General features: G+C 31.6%; 1 protein-coding gene across 1 annotated transcript in view; it reads left to right on the top strand.

The window, feature by feature from the left end:
- SK (small conductance calcium-activated potassium channel) overlaps positions 1 to 20,120 on the top strand; it is a 58,028-nt gene that overhangs the window by 32,609 nt on the left and 5,299 nt on the right. The window contains 5 exon segments of the mRNA XM_068303871.1: positions 5,446 to 5,762; positions 6,104 to 6,208; positions 12,214 to 12,349; positions 17,399 to 17,509; positions 17,834 to 17,961. Of these exon segments, the coding sequence (XP_068159972.1) occupies positions 5,446 to 5,762; positions 6,104 to 6,208; positions 12,214 to 12,349; positions 17,399 to 17,509; positions 17,834 to 17,961 (797 nt within the window).

Raw genomic sequence — 20,120 nt, 5'->3', positions numbered from 1 at the left:
GCATGAAACGTTTAAACGTTAGCGTGTTTCTTTGCCATCGTTCTTTGTGTGTGTGTGTGCGTTTAAGTTCCACTTACGTTTCAATTCCATTCATTGTCCTTGAAAACATTCAAACCATTTACCTACATTTTCATTCATAATTTCAAACGTGTCATCTTTCGTTTCCTTCTGTTTCATTTTGTTTTTCTCCGCTCCGTTTCGTATCGTTCCGTTCAGTTTTGGTCCGCCCCAAAACAACAAATAAATACAGAGTCCCAAATTCGCACTTTTAATCACAATGAATAAAAGGAATTGACATTATGTGTACATAAGCCTACACTAACCATGAATCTACATTCATTCATCTCACTCCTCACCCAAAAATCACTCACAATCACTCTCCACAATTTCCACACGATTTTCGATTTCACAAAAGTTTTCTGGCCGTTGCTTATTGAAATTTGAAAAATATCAAATTACTCCATTCGATGTCTGAGCTAAGCAGCATTTCGCCATTGATTACCTAGATACACTTGAATTTAAAACAACATCTAACATCTGGCAACATATTTGTATTGTGTCTTGCAAAAGGATCCAACTGGCTCAGAGTTGTCAAGAGTATAGCTATATATGTATATATACATATGGCATGGTCAAAATAAGTCCGTTTCTTTGTCTAAGCCGATTTGCTGCTTCATTTTTAAGGTTTTCCAATCGATCAGTAGTAAGAGTTTAAAGTTGAGCTATCAAGATTAATCAATAGTCAATTATTTAGTTTAGGATCAGTTCATTTAATTAGTTAGTTGTCGTATGATGAAGTTAAATTCTGATATCTTCGCATTCAGTTCTACATAAAATCTCAGTATCCAGTTGCATGTACAGCACTATCGCTCTCTCTCTCTATCTCTCTCTCTCTCTCTCTCTCTCTGTCTATCTTTCTATTTATCTGTATTCCTCTCTATTACTCTAATTTCTTACTTTGCCTTCTCCCTTTATATATATATATATACATTCTTCTTCTATATTATATATTTCTTATATTTGTGTTGGCAAATTATCTATTACATATTTAACACACACAACATTTTATACACACGTATTTAGTGTGTGTTTTGTTTAAAAAATGAAAGTTAACAACAATAACAACAACAAAAGTTATATTTTATTTATTTATATACCTACATATACAAATTATAAATGCATGAGTAGCAGAAAAGTAAAAAGTTCTTATTGACAAAAATTTATATTTAATTGCAAATCGGAATAGATAAACAATGTAGAGCATGGGAGTTGAAATAAGTAACTGTGTAACTCAAAATATTACATACCTACATACATACAACAATGTACAATAACAAAAACAACAAAACAACAACAAAAATGAAACAATCTACAATAATAACAACAAGCAAACAAACAATACAAAAACAACAATAAGATGTATCAACTAAATCCACTTTAAAAAACAAAATCGAAACAACAACAACAACAACATAACCATTCTCCTTAGATCAAGATTGAATGAATAATTAAATAACAAAAACCTAACTACCTGTTTACCACTACCAACGCGAAGACGTGACAACTCTGCAAATGGTAACAACTAAAGTCCTGGGTGTCTGTGTCTGTGTGTGTGTGTGTGTGTCAACCATAATTCGAAAAATCAATCAATAATTGAATCCAATTATAATTATCCAATTATTAATCATAGCTCCAAATCTCTCACTCTGTCTCCTTCTCGCTCTCTCTCTCTCTCTCTCTCTCTCTCTGAATAACAAAGAAAAAGTACAAAATTATCAACAAATCTCACACCTGCATTCCATCCTCGCCAAATCAAATCAAATCAAATCAATTTAACTCAGTCCAATATCAGCTATCAGTTATCAGTTTCAGCGTTGTCGCCGCTCATAATTCTCGTAATCTTTCACTTTTCGTTATCTCTCTCTCTGTCTCTCTCTATCTCTCTCTATCTATCTATCTATCTATCTCTTTCTCAATCTCTCTTTATCTCGCTCTCTCCTTATATATCGTTTTGTATGTATCTATATACATATATATATGTACATATATTTATATATATTTATGTGTGAGTGCATACATATGTATATGTATGTATATACGTATATGTATGTGTGTATGTGTATGTAAAACCGATTAAATGTTCCCCCCTCTTCTGTTTTCTTTTAATGTTGATGTTTAACAAACCAAAAAAACAAAAAAAAAAAAAACAATAATAAATATATATATATATATATAAACAAAAACCAAAAAACCAATTAGTCAAAACGAAAATGTTTAATATTGTAATTACCTTCCATTATTATGCTTTGCAGAATTCAGTAAGTAATACCTATATAATATGTATATGTACAACCTAACTTAATTTGTGAGTAAATCCAATAGTCGTATGTACAAACAAACTCAAAACTCATTCATAGAGTAGCATAAACAACAACAACAACAACAACAAAACCAACCAACTAACTACAACTACAACTACTTATACCAACTACCTACTATGTACTTACAAACAAAGAGAAACAAACAAACAACAATTATCATTTAATTCAATTTGATTTAGAGTCAATATAAATTACTTGTACTCTTATATGCATATGTACATACATATGTATGTATACATATATGTATGTATGTATATACAAAGGCGAAACCGAGGGATTTGAAATATGGGAATTTCTCCCTGTAGGCAGCCCCTTAAAATATGCAATAGTCTTAGGCCAGAGAATTAATTGTTTTCAAAAGTATAATCAATAGAACTTTCGGTATGGCCTGTAGCTATGTAAATAAAATTGTCTATAAATAATATTTGCACAGCAAGATACACAAAAAATTGATTTATCAGCGAGTTCTTTGTATCTCCATTGCCTACTTTAAGGGGGTCCATTTTCCTACTTTTCACATTTCGAACCGCAACTGCCACTCTATATATATGTATATCTATACATTCATTCAATGAATGTCAATACTTATGTACTTACTAACTAACTAAATACTTACATACAAAAATACATATCTGCATACATACTAACTAAATACATAGATTATATAGCAATGTAGTTCGAATCGCGTCTGTGCTTCGCTGCTACTATATATACATATACATAAATTAGATACGTGTACTATGTATATACATACATATACATATATGTGTATATGTATACATACATACATATGTACATACATATATACTTGTGTATTCTAAAGCAAATTCGAACTCAAAACAAAGTGCAATAAGTGAAACAAGCAATTAACAATTTGTTCCCCAAAATCACAAAGAAACAACAAAAAACAAGAACTCATTAATTAATAACTAATAAAGTGGCTTTAGTTTGCACTGTGAAACCACCTAAAAAGAAAACCGCCTTAACCACCATTTCACATGTTGTAAAACACATTCCTCGACACATGCATTAATACATACATACATACATACATCTGGACCCTTTTTTACATACCAGCACACGAACATACATACATACATACATATGAGCATTCTCATTGCTAAGTCGATTCTGTACTAACCAAAACCCAAGCATCCCACGAGCTCCACCTGTCTCCCCATACTCCCCCCATCACCCATTATCATCTAGACAAATGATTTGGAGAATGGAACGAAAAGGGGGAATGCAAAATAGAAATAAACGGAATGAAACATTAAATACAGGACTTTGCATGACAGCTTTAGCTGGAAATAATAATACTTACTAGCACATCCGATATACACAGGGCTGGATTAAGAAGGACAAGGATCAAAAATCCAACAAAAGCTTGTGCGGTGCCTTTCGATTTCGATCCGGTCCTGGTTATATTGTGTGTATGTAGTACATTGTATGGTACTTAAATTGGTTGGTTAAACAGTTATTTTGGGTTGTTACTTAACTCAACTCAACAGGAACTCAACATTGATTCGATTTTAAATAAAAAATGGCAAAGAAATCGGCTTAACTTGCGAATGGCTCATGACACAGCAAACAACAACAATAACAACAACAGAAAACAACAGCAAACAACAGCAACAATTAGCATCTGAATTTAAGCACTCAGCTAACGTATAAACACATACACACGCATACGCATACGGATACGCAGACACATGCATACATATGTAACAGTATGTATGTAGGGTTGCCAAGGTTGCAAAAATTTTGAAAAAAAACACGCACTACAATTTCGTATGCCAAATGAACTGATTATGAGCTTGTATTTGGCAACCTTAACCAACAAGATTACATACATATGCATCCTGTGTATGTGCGTGTGTGTGTGTGTGTATATGTGTTTGTGTTTTTATAGTGTACTTTTGTACTTATCACCCTGTGAAGCGTTTTCATTGTGCGTGCCGTAAGCCTCCTGTAAATGTTGTACTTATGTATACCTATGAGAGTAATAAGTTCATAGTTTAGTTTGTAGTTCTCATTAGAAATCTATGTAGTGCTCTGTGTGTGTGCATTTCTCTCTTTCTCTCCCTTTCGCTCTTTTTCTGTCTCTCTCTCTCTCTTTATTTCTCTCTCTCTCTCTCTATCTATCAATGTCTATAACTCTAGCTCTGTCTCTAACTCTCTCTGTATAAGTGTTAGTATATATTTCACATGAAAAGCAACTCTGGATTCAAGAAGCTGCAAAAATAGTAAAAATATATTAAGAGCATATGAACCACAAACCACATATATATGTTAGTATATGTGTGTGTGTCTGTGTGTTGGTGTAGTCTTAGATAAATTAATTGTTTGAAAATTTAATAAAAATTGATTTAAGCCCATTTCAATGATATAACGAAAAAGAAAAATGGAAAAGGTAAACCATGAAATGCGAAAAATTTAGAAAAAAAAACCAAAAAAAAACAAAACAAAAACAAATGAAAATTAAATAAATAGGATAAAAGTGAATATGTGCTAATTAAATGAAAACACGCACGCCGCTTTCTAGTAAGTACACACCATACACTACACACTACACACTACACACACACACACTACACACACACATACAAGAACAGCCATACATATACATGATTCGTGTAGCCCTTTTTCCCTTTCCCTTCATTAAACGAAAACAAAGACAACACATAAACACACAGTGACCTCTACACACACACACACATACCGACACACACACACAGATGTACACTTCTAGAGTGAGCTACACACACCTCCATTGCCGTTGTTACTTGTCAAATAATTCATGCTCGTATATATTTGAGTGTAATTCGATTTTGTTTTTAGTCGCAAAATACCAAATCAATAAATTCTCAATTATAATAAATAAATAATTGTGCATTTCTCTTTTATTTCTTCCTTTCATCCTTCTTCCGTCTTATTTATTTACTTTTTTGTTTTACTTTCTTTCTGTCCATACTCTTTTTATTTTGTTTTGCTTTTCATTCGTTTCTTGTTTTGTTTCTTGTGTTGTATGGCATTCTTGGTTGAAACATTTCGTTTCTCCCAGTTATTCATGATAGATAACTGCGCGGACGATTGGAGGATCGCAATGACATGGCAACGAATTAGTCAAATAGGATTAGAACTTTTTATATGCGCTATACATCCAATTCCTGGCGAATACTATTTCCAGTGGACGACGAAATTGGCCAATAAGAACAAAACAATTGGCACCGAACTGGTGCCATATGACGTAGCTTTATCATTACCTATGTTCCTTCGATTATATTTAATCTGCCGCGTAATGCTGTTACATTCAAAGCTATTCACAGACGCATCATCACGAAGCATTGGCGCTCTCAATAGGATTAATTTTAATACAAGGTAAGTACCACATAAATAACCAATGACAATGCATATAAACTAGACCGACCCCAAAGAATTAAGAACAAATTTGAATGTTCACCTTTTTACACACATTCCGATTGCCTTTATAATAAATTTTGTTAGTCTGGCTTGCACACCTTGCGTATGCGTTATATTTACAAAAATAAAGCATACTTATTGGGGCTCGGACTTGATTTTGAACAAAGTGATTGATTTATTGCCTATGTAAGCTTAAGGTTAACCAGCTTTAGATCAATCTGATTCAATTGGCTTAACCGTATTTCGTTTTAAGATCAATCTGATTTGCTTATTTTTCATTCTATTACAATTATTTGCAGATTTGTTTTAAAAACTCTAATGACAATATGCCCGGGAACGGTTCTATTGGTCTTTATGGTCTCTCTTTGGATTATTGCCTCATGGACATTGCGGCAGTGTGAAAGGTAATTGCCATTTTCTTGATAAATACCATACAAAATACTTTTGGTGGCATATATATATATATATAAATAAATATATATATCAATCTATCAAAAGTAGTAAATTTATCTTACATGTATATATATATTATGTATATGTATATATATATATATGTATATGTATATATGCATATACATATATATTCTACCATACTTTTGGTATATATATAAAATTGATTTTTACGTTTATGTATAATGCTTTTTGGTTCGTTTCTTGATTTATGTTTTATGTTCGTTTTCAAAATGTTTTCAGTTGAAATTTCCATATATACTTTAAGTTGATATTCCAATTCCATTTCCGTTTTTTCGATCTAAATGACTCAAATGTTGTATGCCACTAATCCTTTTCACTTAACTGTACTTACTGTATATATGTATATGTATATTATATATGTATATGTATGTACAAGTCAATGTATGTGCTAAATAACTATGTAATGCCATTAATCTACCACATACAATCCCCCACCCCCTCAAAAACAGCCATACCACAAACTCTTTTATCCTTCGACAAATAAATGTTAACCTTGTCCAACCAACAAAAATTTGATGAGAATTACCTATTAAAATTAAGATGATGAAACCGAGCGAGCGGCACAGCTTGGTAAACACACACACACATACACACAGGCACTCATCCACACACACACACACACACACACCCCATACTCATACACTCATATACTTATGATGTCCTATTACCTATAGAAATGGCAGTCAGTTTTTTTAATATACATGAATTTGCACTGTCCACAATTCCATTTTCTACCCTCTCTCTCTCTCTCTTTCTTTCTCTGGCATACAAACACACACACACACACATAGACCCAAAAAAAGAAAAATAAAAAAGAGGATAATGCTGCATGCCTTTCTATATTATAAATATAAATATTTTATAATGTTATCTGTTTCATATTCGAAAGTTTCTGATTCAAATCTCTTTATGTTTCTTGAATTTGATTTCTCTTTCTTTCTGTCCTTGTATCCTTCTGTGTTTCGTTTGTTTCCTACAGTTGGTATATCGCTGTGAATGCATGTATGTATGTATGTATGTTGGTGTGTTTGTGTGTGTTCTCAGCAGATTTCAATCAACAATCAATATGTTATGCAATAGTCAAAACAGTTACAGTTATTGGTTAGCCATGCTTAACTTAAGGATTTAATATGACAACTTTGCATAGTAAAATATGGCAATCTATAAAATGAAAATCAGTTCAAAAATTGATATAAGAAGAGGACTATTAGTCGGGATTTCAGTTTTAAGAAAATGCATGTTTCCAGTGTTGGCACTAAAGCAAGTTAAGCAACAACGAGCCAATCTAATGAACTTAGCATAAAACTCAACTGAAACTTCTGACATGGGCATTGATTGTGATTTGTTAAAAGATATTTTTGTTTGGGCAATTGTTTTTTCAACATCAAAATTTCGTAATATATTATGTATAAGCGTTATTGTTGTGTGCCATTCAAATTTTCTTGCGGTTTTTGTTAGCTACATACACTGAATTTATGTTCAACTTCGATGACCTTCTTCCGAATCTACACAACTCCCATCCACAATCCACAATCCTATTCCAACCACTCCAACATTTTTCGTTACCACTACAGTTACTAAAGAACCCTTTTAACCCTTTTGAGGTCATAAAGCAAAGCATAGTCAAATTAAATCAAAGCTAAACAATCAAAATCTGCTTCTGTTCCTTCAACTTGCTCTCTGTCTAACTCTTACTGTATCTATCTCTCTCTCTCTACAACTTTCTCTCTCTTTCTCCCTCTTTTTCTCTGTGACTCGCTCTCTTTGCTTCTTTTGCTCTATCTGTCCTTCGACTAGTAAATATGTATTTTTTTCGTTTACTTTATCTCACCTAATGTGTTTCGGGTTTTTTTTTTTTTTGTCTTTTTCTTTTTTGCAGTTTGTTTTTCTTTAAGAGTTTTCCATTATCGTTTTTACCTTTTGTAATATCTTTGTTTCCCGAACATTTTGAATATATATATATATATATATATATATATATATATATATATATATGTATATGTATATTCACTTGACATTTTTACATTTTACATGTTACTCGTGTGTGTGTAAGGCAAAATGAGAAATCAAAACCACCAAGTACAATCAATCAAATGAAAATCAATCAATTATCCAATACCAACATTTATTAATTAAGCTTTCGAATACATTATGAACTGCGCCTGCAATGCTCTTGCAAATTAATTGCAAATTTATAAGTTTTTAATTATTTATCAATCTAACAATTCATTAAATATATTCGAGAAAATCGAGCATTTCAAACCAACCAAGAAAGAGAAAATGAGCAATTAACGTGAATGACAAGAAGTACAAGAAAATTTAACAATTAGGTATACATTTAAATCTGTATTAATGTATGCATTAAATGATGTATTAATTAATGCATTAAACTGTGTATTGTATGTCAGAATCTTGTATGCACTAATGTAGTCATAGAAATACATATGACATGAACCATTCATTAATGTATGCATTAAGGATACACTAAATTGTCCATTGATGTATGCATTAATGTACATACATATGTACATATATGAATGTCAGCATTGATGCATAGTGCCTTGTTGTCGGCATTGCTATGCTATGACAAAATCCAGGATTCTTACAGAGTGAAAGTGCAGTTGTTGTTGTCGCTAGCACGTGCCATAGGTATATTGAGACCAAAGATAACCAGAATTCGAAATTTTTCACACCCCCCCCCCCTCATAATTCACTCAAATATTTCATTTATCTTTTATTCTATAAGTACATATAGGAATTGAAAGCGATCTCATTGTAATGTAAAATGCTACTTACAATTAGTTAAGAGTGGCATTACGATTCCTTGACTTTAACTTTTGACGATCGTTGCTGGTCAGCTCTGTCTTACAAAATAATACTGAACTTTAAATAATTTCTTTCAAACCAAATGTAACTTTGACATTTTGTTTTAAAAACTCCTTTCATTTCGCATTATATTTTTGTATTTATTCATATTTATTTCTTTGTAAGATTAAACACAATTGGCATTGTAATTCAATTTAAAATCAGAACTTATCTGTGATTAAGTGCAAAATGAATCACTTCAGTTGAGAGGTCACAATGTTGTTTGTTATTTATCAAAGTTTTAATATGAATTAAACTTAAACTCATCCAGTTGGTGTAATATTTTTCAAAATATTCAATCTAAAAATTTAAAATTTATTAAACAAAATCTCGTTTTTTTTTTTCTTTTTTGTTGATTTGCTTTATTTCTTATGTTAATTTCGTTTACCCCGAGCCGAAGCCTCCATTCTTTCCACGGTTTTATGTCTCATAAATCCCGCAAATAACATCCGGCTTTAGAGACTTCTTTACTCACACACACAAACACAGTCACCCATCCTTTTTGCAAAGCTAAGACAAAAATTTCTTTCTGTGTGTGTGTGTGTGTGTGTGTGTGTGTGGGCGTGTGGCTTTGTGCCTGTGTGTGTGTGTGCATGCTGGGGTTAACTTCGTATACAATAAACAGTAAATACAATCCGTTTCATCAACATAATTACGTCTATGTAAGTCTAGTATCACATTTAATATATATGGTACATCATTTATATACTCATATATATACATATATATGTATGTATGTATATGTATATGTATGTATGTATGTGTGTTTATGTATGCAAGTTAATATTTCATTTATTTGCCTTGATTTTCTTTTTGTTTCGATTTCAAAAGCTTATGCAATTTAACACACTCATATTGGGAATATTTGTAATTTTGTTCTCCCATATTTTCTAGTTAGCTATCTATACATATATTGAAGAATTTTTGTATTTTCATGATTCTAGTGTTGTGTAATTTTAAAATACTTTACTTAAAGCTAAAAAAATTTGCCAATTTTAGCTTTTAGTATTGGTTTAGCCCTTTTATGTCTACATAATTCACTCTCTGTTATGACAACGGCCTGCATAGTACTTGAACAGGGTTGCCATATTGGTTTTCCAACACTGGCAACGTTCGCTTTTGAAAAGCAAGAAGGAATTTCATGACGTATCAAAGATGAATCCGAGTGTATTAATGAATGGACAGCATAATCTTAGGAGATTTGCATATTATTGTAACATTTGCATACATACTCAAGCATATATATATGTATATATACATATATACATATATACCGCTAGTAATTCTAATAAGCAGCTCAAGGCATGCGCAGCTTAATAGTGGGTATTAACATGTTGTAGTCGGCCACACATAAAATCAAACACTCACACACACACGTGCGTAAATAGTTATTCATTTTGATTTGTTTGTATACTGCTTCTGAGCTTAAGGCGCCACACATGCACACACACACACACATATATATATAATATATACATTTGGTTGCCGTTTTCCCCCTTCTTTGGCTGTCACCATCATTTTGACAAGTGCAGTCTGAGCTACTTATTTAAGAGTTGCCAGAGTCGTTGAAGTGTCTATGCCTACACTTACTTACTAACACATATACATAAACATATGTATATATGTATGTATGTGTGTATGCATTTTGAGCTTAAGCAAACATATTTGTCTAAGTGTGAGTACATATAAGTGGGTTTACGTTATTCGATAACCACAATCCTATATTTGTATGTACGTCGGGGCTCGAACCCGAAAACAACTGTAATATAGGGGTTTGTGCGTGTGTGTGTGTGTGTGTGTGTACATTGTTTTTCAAGCACTTCATTAAGCATCTGCAGATTATCAGCTACTTTTTTCTTGACGGTTTCTTAGAGCAATCATCTCTTCACACATGTCCCTAGCCTACGCCCTCGCCCCTGACTCACAGCTAGTGCAGAGCAAAGACAAATACGATCGCAAATACAAACTACTACTACTACAACTATATAGCCAATATATTATATATATTTTATATATATATAGTATATATTTATATGTACTTATCCAATTATTCATTATTATTCATATCATTGTAAACTTTGTGTACTACGTCCTACTACTTCTCCCCTCTATCTCTCTTTCTGTGTCTATTACTCATTGTCTCTCTCTCTCTCTATGTGTCTGTCTGTCTGTCTATACATATATGTGTGTATATCTGTGTACATATACATATATCTACACATTCCTCCATATTGCCTTATCCAGGAGTTTATTGCGTTTCTCTCTTATTGGTTTTAATCCTAAACCTCATTTACGATATTTGATTCCTTTCTGTTTATTTATGTCTTTCGATATTCATTTTGTTTAACTTATATTTTAATTTCCTATACATACATATATATATATATATATCAAAGTTAATAAATAAATTATCAAAAAAAAAAATGCAATTGTTCTTTTTCTGTTCTTATTATTCTTAGTTTATTATTGGTTTCGTTATTCTAATTTCGTTTTCATTTTCTTTTGAGAAAAATTAAAACAGAAACCTAAAAAAAAAAAAAACAAACAAACAAAATAATACCAATATTGTTCACATAATTTCACATCTGTTTATTTGTTTACTCCACTTCTCACCCTACTTCTGTAACCACCAAAATTGCAAACAAAATAAACAACTATAAATCGAACAATTAACAAATAACTAAAATCAAAATAAATTTTCTAAATAAAATTTTTGTAAACAACAACAACAACAACAACAACAATGATTAACGTTCAAAACGCATACAACAAACGCATACATATATTTATTAAATAAATATGTATATATATATACATATATATTTATGTTTCATATATTTTGTATATGAAAACCGAACGAACAACGAATTACTTCTACCGAAAACGCAAACGCAATAACAAAAACCAAAAAAAAAATAAAATAAAACCAACCAAAAACCAAAAACAATATCATTACATAAATATAATGAAACAAACAAAATTGAAATTGAAATTGATATGCAATCGCAAACTTGAAACTGCATCTGAACTGAAACTGAATACTGAAATCGATAACGATATCGATAAAAAGATTCCACGATGAGGAGCACGCGAATTTGCTTAACTCCATGTGGCTAACGGCCATCACATTTCTGTGTGTTGGCTATGGCGATATAGTGCCAAACACATACTGTGGACGTGGTATAACGCTCACCTGCGGCATGGTGGTAAGTATTTTCCCCATATGCATAGACCTACCAACCAAAAGCAACCCCCCTCCCCAACCCACCCGAAAACAAAACAAGATATGTACTTCTATATACTTAATACCAGAATTTAAAAAAATAAAACGAAATGAAAAGAGTACAAAAAAAAAAGAAGAAAGAAAGTAAACGTACAGAAAACAGAACAAGCACAGTTATATAACGAGAACAACAAACAACAACAACAAAAACAATAACAATAACAACAACAGAAACAACAACAACATGCATTCTTCTAGGTATTACATGCCAAAAATCTGCTCCGTGCTCAACACACAAACGCACTGACCCACACATAGACACATACAGATGCATATACCTATATATGTATATGTAATATCAGATGGCTGCAGATACTCGTTATGTGTATGTGTATGTGTATGTGTGTATGTGTGTGTGTGTGTGCATCTGGTTGATATCTTTTTATCGGCCCAAGTTGGTTGGTTTGAGTTTAAACAAAAAATAAAATGAAAGAAAGAAAGAACGAAAAGTCAAATCTGACAAAAGATTTTTTGAGTTGATATAATGCAAGTCTGATACTTCTTCTCTCTCTCTCTCCCACTTTGTGTCTCTCTCTCTCTCTCTCTCTCTCGCTCTTTGTATCTCACACAATATGTGTCTCATTGTTTTACTGACTATCTCTATCTGTTTTAATCATTAGGGCATTGCGCGTGTTAGTTCATTCCATGCATTCCAGAAAGCATTTTACACACACATCTTTACCAAAATCCGTTGTAAATCATCACCCAAAATCACCCCCACCACCATCACCACCACCAATTCCCATCACAATTCACTGGACAAGATCACAGCACCCCAAATCACTGACATCACCACAGCGATCCACCATCCGTCGATCCACAACTGCCCCCAAAACCACCCACAGTAACATGTTTTTTTTTTTTTTTTTTTTGTTCCTTGTGTGTAACGCTGTAATATAAATTTATGCATAAATTTTAAATACTATATAACAATATATAGTACATCTATACATATATACATATATATATATTGTATTTGTATCGTACATACAATTTGTATATATTCAGGTTTATATACACAGACAGCAGCAATGTGTGTGTGTGTGTGTGTGCGTTTGTATTTGTGTGCCTGTGTGTGTGTGTGGGTGTACTCATCACTCGATGAGAATGTTAATCAAGGTAAGAAAGGGTTTTGTCAAGTTTTTCTCTCTTCCATTGTCCATTTGACAAAGCTCGACATGAAATCAATTATCTCTAATCATAAGAAGATAGTTACCCAAATCTATACTCCATTTTTGAAAACAATAACTGAAAACGGGAGCAAAAAGTTTGTTACGATTTCAATGCAAACTAAAATATTCAATTCATCTTGGTTGAGTTACAAATTTTGAAAACTTAAGAGTTGTTTTAAGAAATCGATTCAAAATCTTCTAGAATTTGACATGACTTTATATAGTCATCAAGAAATTGCACAACTCACAAATACGAAAAGTTAAGGATTCTAGGTAGTTTAAACAAAGTCAATCTCTGTTCTATGTTGTCTGAGTTATACATACATAACTAAAGAAAAATTGGCATACACTGCGTATGCGTATTACCTGAGCTATGAAGAGCAATTTTATTTAGCAATTTTATGTAGCATACTTTTTGGGTGCTCTACTTTCATGTGCATATGTATATAGAAAAACTTCTTAAGGCTTTGCTCAAATTTAGCAACTTTGACGCAATTTTGAACACTTTTGACACAATTTAGCTTTCGGAAAATGCCCAGTTGGAAAACTAGGCTAGAATTTGATTCATTGAAATATTAGTTTATATTTAGTTCAACTGTTAGATACTTTCCGATTTTGTGTATTGATCTCGTATGGAACTGACAAGTTTATGTGTGTGTACGTATGTGTGTGTGTGTGTGTGTGCGTTTGTATATATACATATGTGAAAATTCTCAATAATTGATATTCACAACAAAACGATATGAAATCAAAAAAAAAAAAAACAAAATTGATCCAACTCAATGTAAAACGTTAAGTCAATGTTAATGTCCTTTTCCAAATATATATTTGCCATACAACACATACCTACTAACGATTGTAACGATATAATAATGATAGTTATAATACTTAGCAATAATAACGTAACGATAATCGTGTAAACAACAAAAAAAAAAAAAGAAACTTACCTATGACTTTCCACATTCCACTGTAATGTGTCCTCACGGTTTGAATTCCCGCAATTTGAGTTAATTAAGTTATCTCTTTTTGATTTTTGTTGTCTCTTTTGCTTTTTGGTTGATTTCGTTTTTTCGTTGTGTCTCTGTTTTATTTCTTTTTCTCGGCTTTTTCTTATTTTATTGTTTTGTTTTAAATCTTTTCGTTTTTGGTTTCTTTTTACCTATTTTGCATTTTGTTGATTGAGGTTCGTTTTTTTACGTTGAAAAACCTAACACGTTTAATCGATTATATATTTACTTATATATATACATTGTATAATGACTTTGTGTTCTTTCTCAAAGAATTTGTTATACCTTTATTTGTACATTAAGCCAAACAATACGATATTTTTCTCTATCTCTCTTTCCCTTTCATAAAAAAAAAAACAACAACAAATAAAAATAATATTCCAAAAACAAAACAAAATTTGACCCGAAAAAAATTTAAATTTCGACAAAAATAATGAAAACAACACGAATTCAAATTGAAATTATGTGAACATTCTAATGCCCCCCCGACTATTCCCGACTATACGCGAATATATATACCTATATACAGATTTCATGATGAAGAACATGCGAATCTTTTGAATGCAATGTGGCTGATAGCGATAACATTTTTGAGTGTTGGTTTCGGTGATATTGTTCCGAATACGTACTGTGGACGTGGTATCGCTGTCAGTACAGGAATAATGGTGAGTTTTTACAATAACAACTATAACAATTCAAAAAAAAAAAAAAAAACAAAAAAACAAACAAAAAAATAACAAGAAACCAAAATAAATTATTTATTGCACACCTTAACTGTTAACTGAGAATCAACAAGCAAGATAACTTGTTCAAATTATATCATTATCGCGTGTAAATAATTACATTACTGCATACCAAAAAAAAAAAAACAAAAAACTATATATATATTTATATATAAAAACAAAAATGTCCCCTTTCCCCTTTTAATTATATTAATCTAAATCCCAAAAAAAAAAAAAAAAAAAACAACAATACAAAAATCAAATTCAATCCAATAAATCCTCTGAATTCACTCCAAATCGTAATGTTCCTTGTTCAATGTATATATGTACCTATACATATAGATTATATTCTCATCCAAGTACATGCATTTGCATCACCATACTTTTTGATCGTATTCGTACAAAAAGAACAGAAAATATAAGAAAAGAAAAGCAAACCAAAGGCCGAATAAAATCCCCAAAAGACCAAGATCCACTCAAATATTTATCTAATTACCAATATCTAGAGAGAAGAAAACTTATTCTGACTGTCTCTGGCTATCTGTCTACTCTCCCTCTATCTCACTCCCTCTCTCGCTCTGTCTATATGTCTCCTTTTGCAATGGGTGTGCCACGCTATAGAAGAACAACAAAGATCTATTCATCATTTCCCCTACTCTGTTCTTTATATTGATCAAGCGTATTTAATAAAAAAAAAAACAACAAAATTTAAGAAATTAAAAAAAAAACGTACCGAGGACTCTCCGACACAGACACTTAACTTTTTCTTTTCTCTAGCTAATGTCTACTCCATCCCTCTCTCTCTCGCTCGCTGTCTCCCTTTCTACTTTTTTTAACTTTCTATAGAACTATTGTCTATCCGTCTATGACTACTTATAATGTCTGTCGCCTTTGACAATTGAATTTGAACTTTCTTAACTTCTTTTTCGCTTCTTTCTTATTACGATTCCTTCAACAACTTATTTTTCTGCTCTATGTTATACTATTATATGATAAACAAACAAAATAACCTAAATAAGTATCTCTCTTGTCGTAGTCCTAATAATAAACTAATTGACCTGAAATCTAAATCTATTTCAACTATTTGGATTGTGTGCTTATTATTTTCAAATTCCTTTGTTCTCTCTAGCTAAACGTTGCGTAATATGTGTAATTGTAACTGCCTCTAACTCAGACATTCACCTCGACAATCCCTCCGTTGCCTCAGCTACCAACTACTCACTCTTTCTCTCTCTCTCTCTCTCTCTCTCTCTCTGCCTCTCTGTCTCTATCTCTCTCTTTATCTTTCTGTCTGTCTTAATCTTGTAATACATTTTAGACATATGACCAAATACCAATAACCATTTCCAATCTCTTAAATTACGATACGAATTAAGAATGTAATCCTAAATCCATAAATGATATACTTACTACTTATTATTTACAAAATGCATTGACAACAAAAGAATAAAACAAACAAACAAAACAACAACAACAAAAATCTTAAATGCAAAAATTACAAATTTAATGCAGCCAACTAACTAACTCTATCATTCCCCCACATCCACTTACCCGAATTACCCACCTCTCTACCTTCAAATACTAACCAAAAAATACTCATCCCGAAAACCCAAGTAAAAAATTAAAATTAAAAATAAAACATTTACTCATTCATTCAATCATCAAGACATTTCTTCATCGAGTCAGGCAATCATTCAGTCATTTCTTATCAATTTAGTGAGAGGCAACCCCAAAACCAAAAAAAAAAAAAAGAAACAAATCAAAAAGGAATGACAATTTTAAAACATAAACTAACATAACATAACTAAATCCAAAAAAATTGTTTAACAAAATTCTGGACTATTTCTCTCTCTCTCTCTCTCTCAATATCTCTCTCTCTATATATATAAACTACATAAACAACTCGTTAAAACTCGTTAAATATCTGAACTGTCATTATTCCAAAAAAAAAAAAAGTAATCACAACTAACTTGAAAAAGAAAACAGATCAGCAGCTGCCTCAGTGAATAATTCTATTACTCACTTACACTTACACACAATATTCATAGAGATTTTGAACTCATTTTTACAGGGTGCTGGCTGCACGGCGCTACTCGTGGCTGTTGTTTCCCGCAAATTGGAGCTGACTCGTGCCGAGAAGCATGTGCACAACTTCATGATGGACACGCAGTTAACCAAAAGGGTATAAATAGATCGTCGCCAATTCCAAATGACACAGACAAACACATTCACAATCACTCTTACACTCACACTCACATTCACAGTATTAGTCGCAGTCAAAGTTCATATTAATTAAGTAAATTTGACTAAACGAACCGAACTTTTTTAAACTCATTCTTGGGGCGGTCATCTTTCTTTAGTTTTGCTTTAGTTTTGGTTTTTCTTTGGGAGACAGACAGTATGTATTAATTAGTAGTAAGTTGTTAGTTGTTAGTCAGAAAGAGACAAATGCATTCTAATAACCTTTGTATTCATTTCTTCTTACACTTACACCAACAACATTTAGCTGAAAAATGCTGCGGCGAATGTTCTTCGTGAAACTTGGCTCATTTACAAACATACAAGACTAGTAAAACGGGTTAATCCCGGCCGTGTAAGAACCCACCAAAGAAAGTTCCTTCTAGCTATATATGCGTGAGTATTTTTTAGAGATCTAAATCAAAATAATCACTAGAACAAAAAAAAAAAACGAAAACCTAAAACCAAAAACAAACAACCAAAGAACAATTAAAAAAGAAAACCTAATAAATATCTAAATGAAACAAAAAAGAAAACAATAAGATGACAAATTAATGGATCGATAACAACGACAACAAAAACAACAGCAAGAATAACCAAACAGATGCTTAGGAGAAAGAGTTCCAAACGGAATGAGCCACAAATACAAAAGTCATTTCAATTCTCATTTTCACTTCTCGTCGATTCTATTGTGTTGTGTTCTGTTCGTCATCAGTCATCATTTGTCTGTCATCGTCTGAAGGCTCTTAATGCAATCACAGTTGTTAGATGGATAGATAGATACACCAAGATATATGTATATGTATGTGTATATGTTTTTTTTTTTTTCTCATATGTCATGTCTACTGAAATGAATAGGAGTACGCCATTCGAATAGTCAATTGTTTATTGCACAATCCATTCAGTTGTCAATTTCATCAATGAAACCCATTTATCGATAACAATACAACTTGTTATCGAAACAAAGATGCTTACGATTATTAGAATTGTATATAAATTTCAGAGGTACAGGAAAACAGCATTTATGCATTCAAATTAACATTCGATTACATATTATGAACAAAATGTAATCAAACTCATTCATAGATTGGCAAATAAATCAAATGAATGGTAAATATGCTAATAGATGACTGAACAAATATTTCAGAATATATTGAATACTCGGAATACCACATTTATTCAAACAACATTCGAACACAAAGTTTTCGACTGTATTCGTGCAGTCCTTTATTCATATTCAATGGCAAACGATCGAATCGATCAAATTTGAATCCCTTAAGTATGCAATATGATGCCAACAAATGTCCATCTTCAACTTCAATTTAGATAGAATATCCTTCAAAGAAACGAACACAATAAATATCAGTAAAATCCTTTAAAATTGATTAAGGATCCTGCGCAAAAAGAAGTAGCTTGAGCTGAAAATCCTAATATCCTCTCCTTGACTAATACGTAATCTAAATAACATCCGTTGAAGGCTTGTCTAAGTTCATTACAAATAGCATTTATCATAAAATAGTTTAGATTGTTCAATAGCTTACCCTAATCTTGATACTAGCCAATTGACTTTAACATGTCATCAGATGAATTATAGTCATTGATCAGTACGCATTTATGATTAAATAATAACTTAATAACCTGCAATTGAAATTTTCTTTTGTTTCTAACATTTGTTCCATCAAGAAATCACTCAAATCATGACAGAAAATTTACCATCAATGCAAATAAAACGAAAACCAAAACAAAAATGTATATAAATACAGCATAAATTCTATTAAATAATACATTAACTAATTTCAAATCAACTTAAATGGCAAAACAAAATACCCTCCCAAAAAAAAAAAAAAAACAAAAACAGAAAAAGAAAGAATGATTGAACTCGTTTTACTAGCCTGTAAATAGGTTGTAAAGCCCTGTTTTTACGTTATGCAAAAATGTTCAGAAAAAAACCAAAAAAAAAAAAAAAAAACAAAAAAACAAAAAGAGTTATACTTACATATATACTCGTTTAACTAAATACCTAGCATGCAACGTTAATTTATGTAGAATTTCGTATTTTAAAAAGTATCTAACCAAATAAACAGACAGACAGACACAAGATTTAATCAGGTCGTATCATCAAGCTTTTGCCCTAGTCTAGTTAGTTATGCTTATTTATTCTTAAACTGCATACTAATTGACCAAATTTTTGATCTGAGTCACCCCACTATTAAGCTTTGTGCTAAGAATTCTTTAAGAATTCTAGCATTTAGTAATTAGTATTAGAATTAGACTGAGATATTTTTCAATATACGATATTCTGCAAAAATTAACGTCCAAAAAAAGAAAACTTAACCATGGCACTCGACCTTTTTCAGAAACAATAACAATCCCAACCAAGTCCTTTGTTCCTTCTACATATACAAATATATATGTGTGTACAATCTAAATCTAAATCAATGTTTCCATTAACCAATTTTCATTTATATAGCCATCATTTGAGGCCTTGATGGTCATTTAAGAGACAGATTCTCTCAAAGTGCCCTCTGGCTGGGCATTCTTTCTCGTTTTGTTTA

The sequence above is a fragment of the Drosophila tropicalis genome, unplaced genomic scaffold, assembly GCF_018151085.1.
Source record: "Drosophila tropicalis isolate 14030-0801.00 unplaced genomic scaffold, ASM1815108v1 contig_158, whole genome shotgun sequence".
Taxonomy (NCBI): domain Eukaryota; kingdom Metazoa; phylum Arthropoda; class Insecta; order Diptera; family Drosophilidae; genus Drosophila; species Drosophila tropicalis.
Note: the sequence above shows the minus strand (reverse complement) of the source record. Positions and strands in the feature narration are given on the sequence as shown.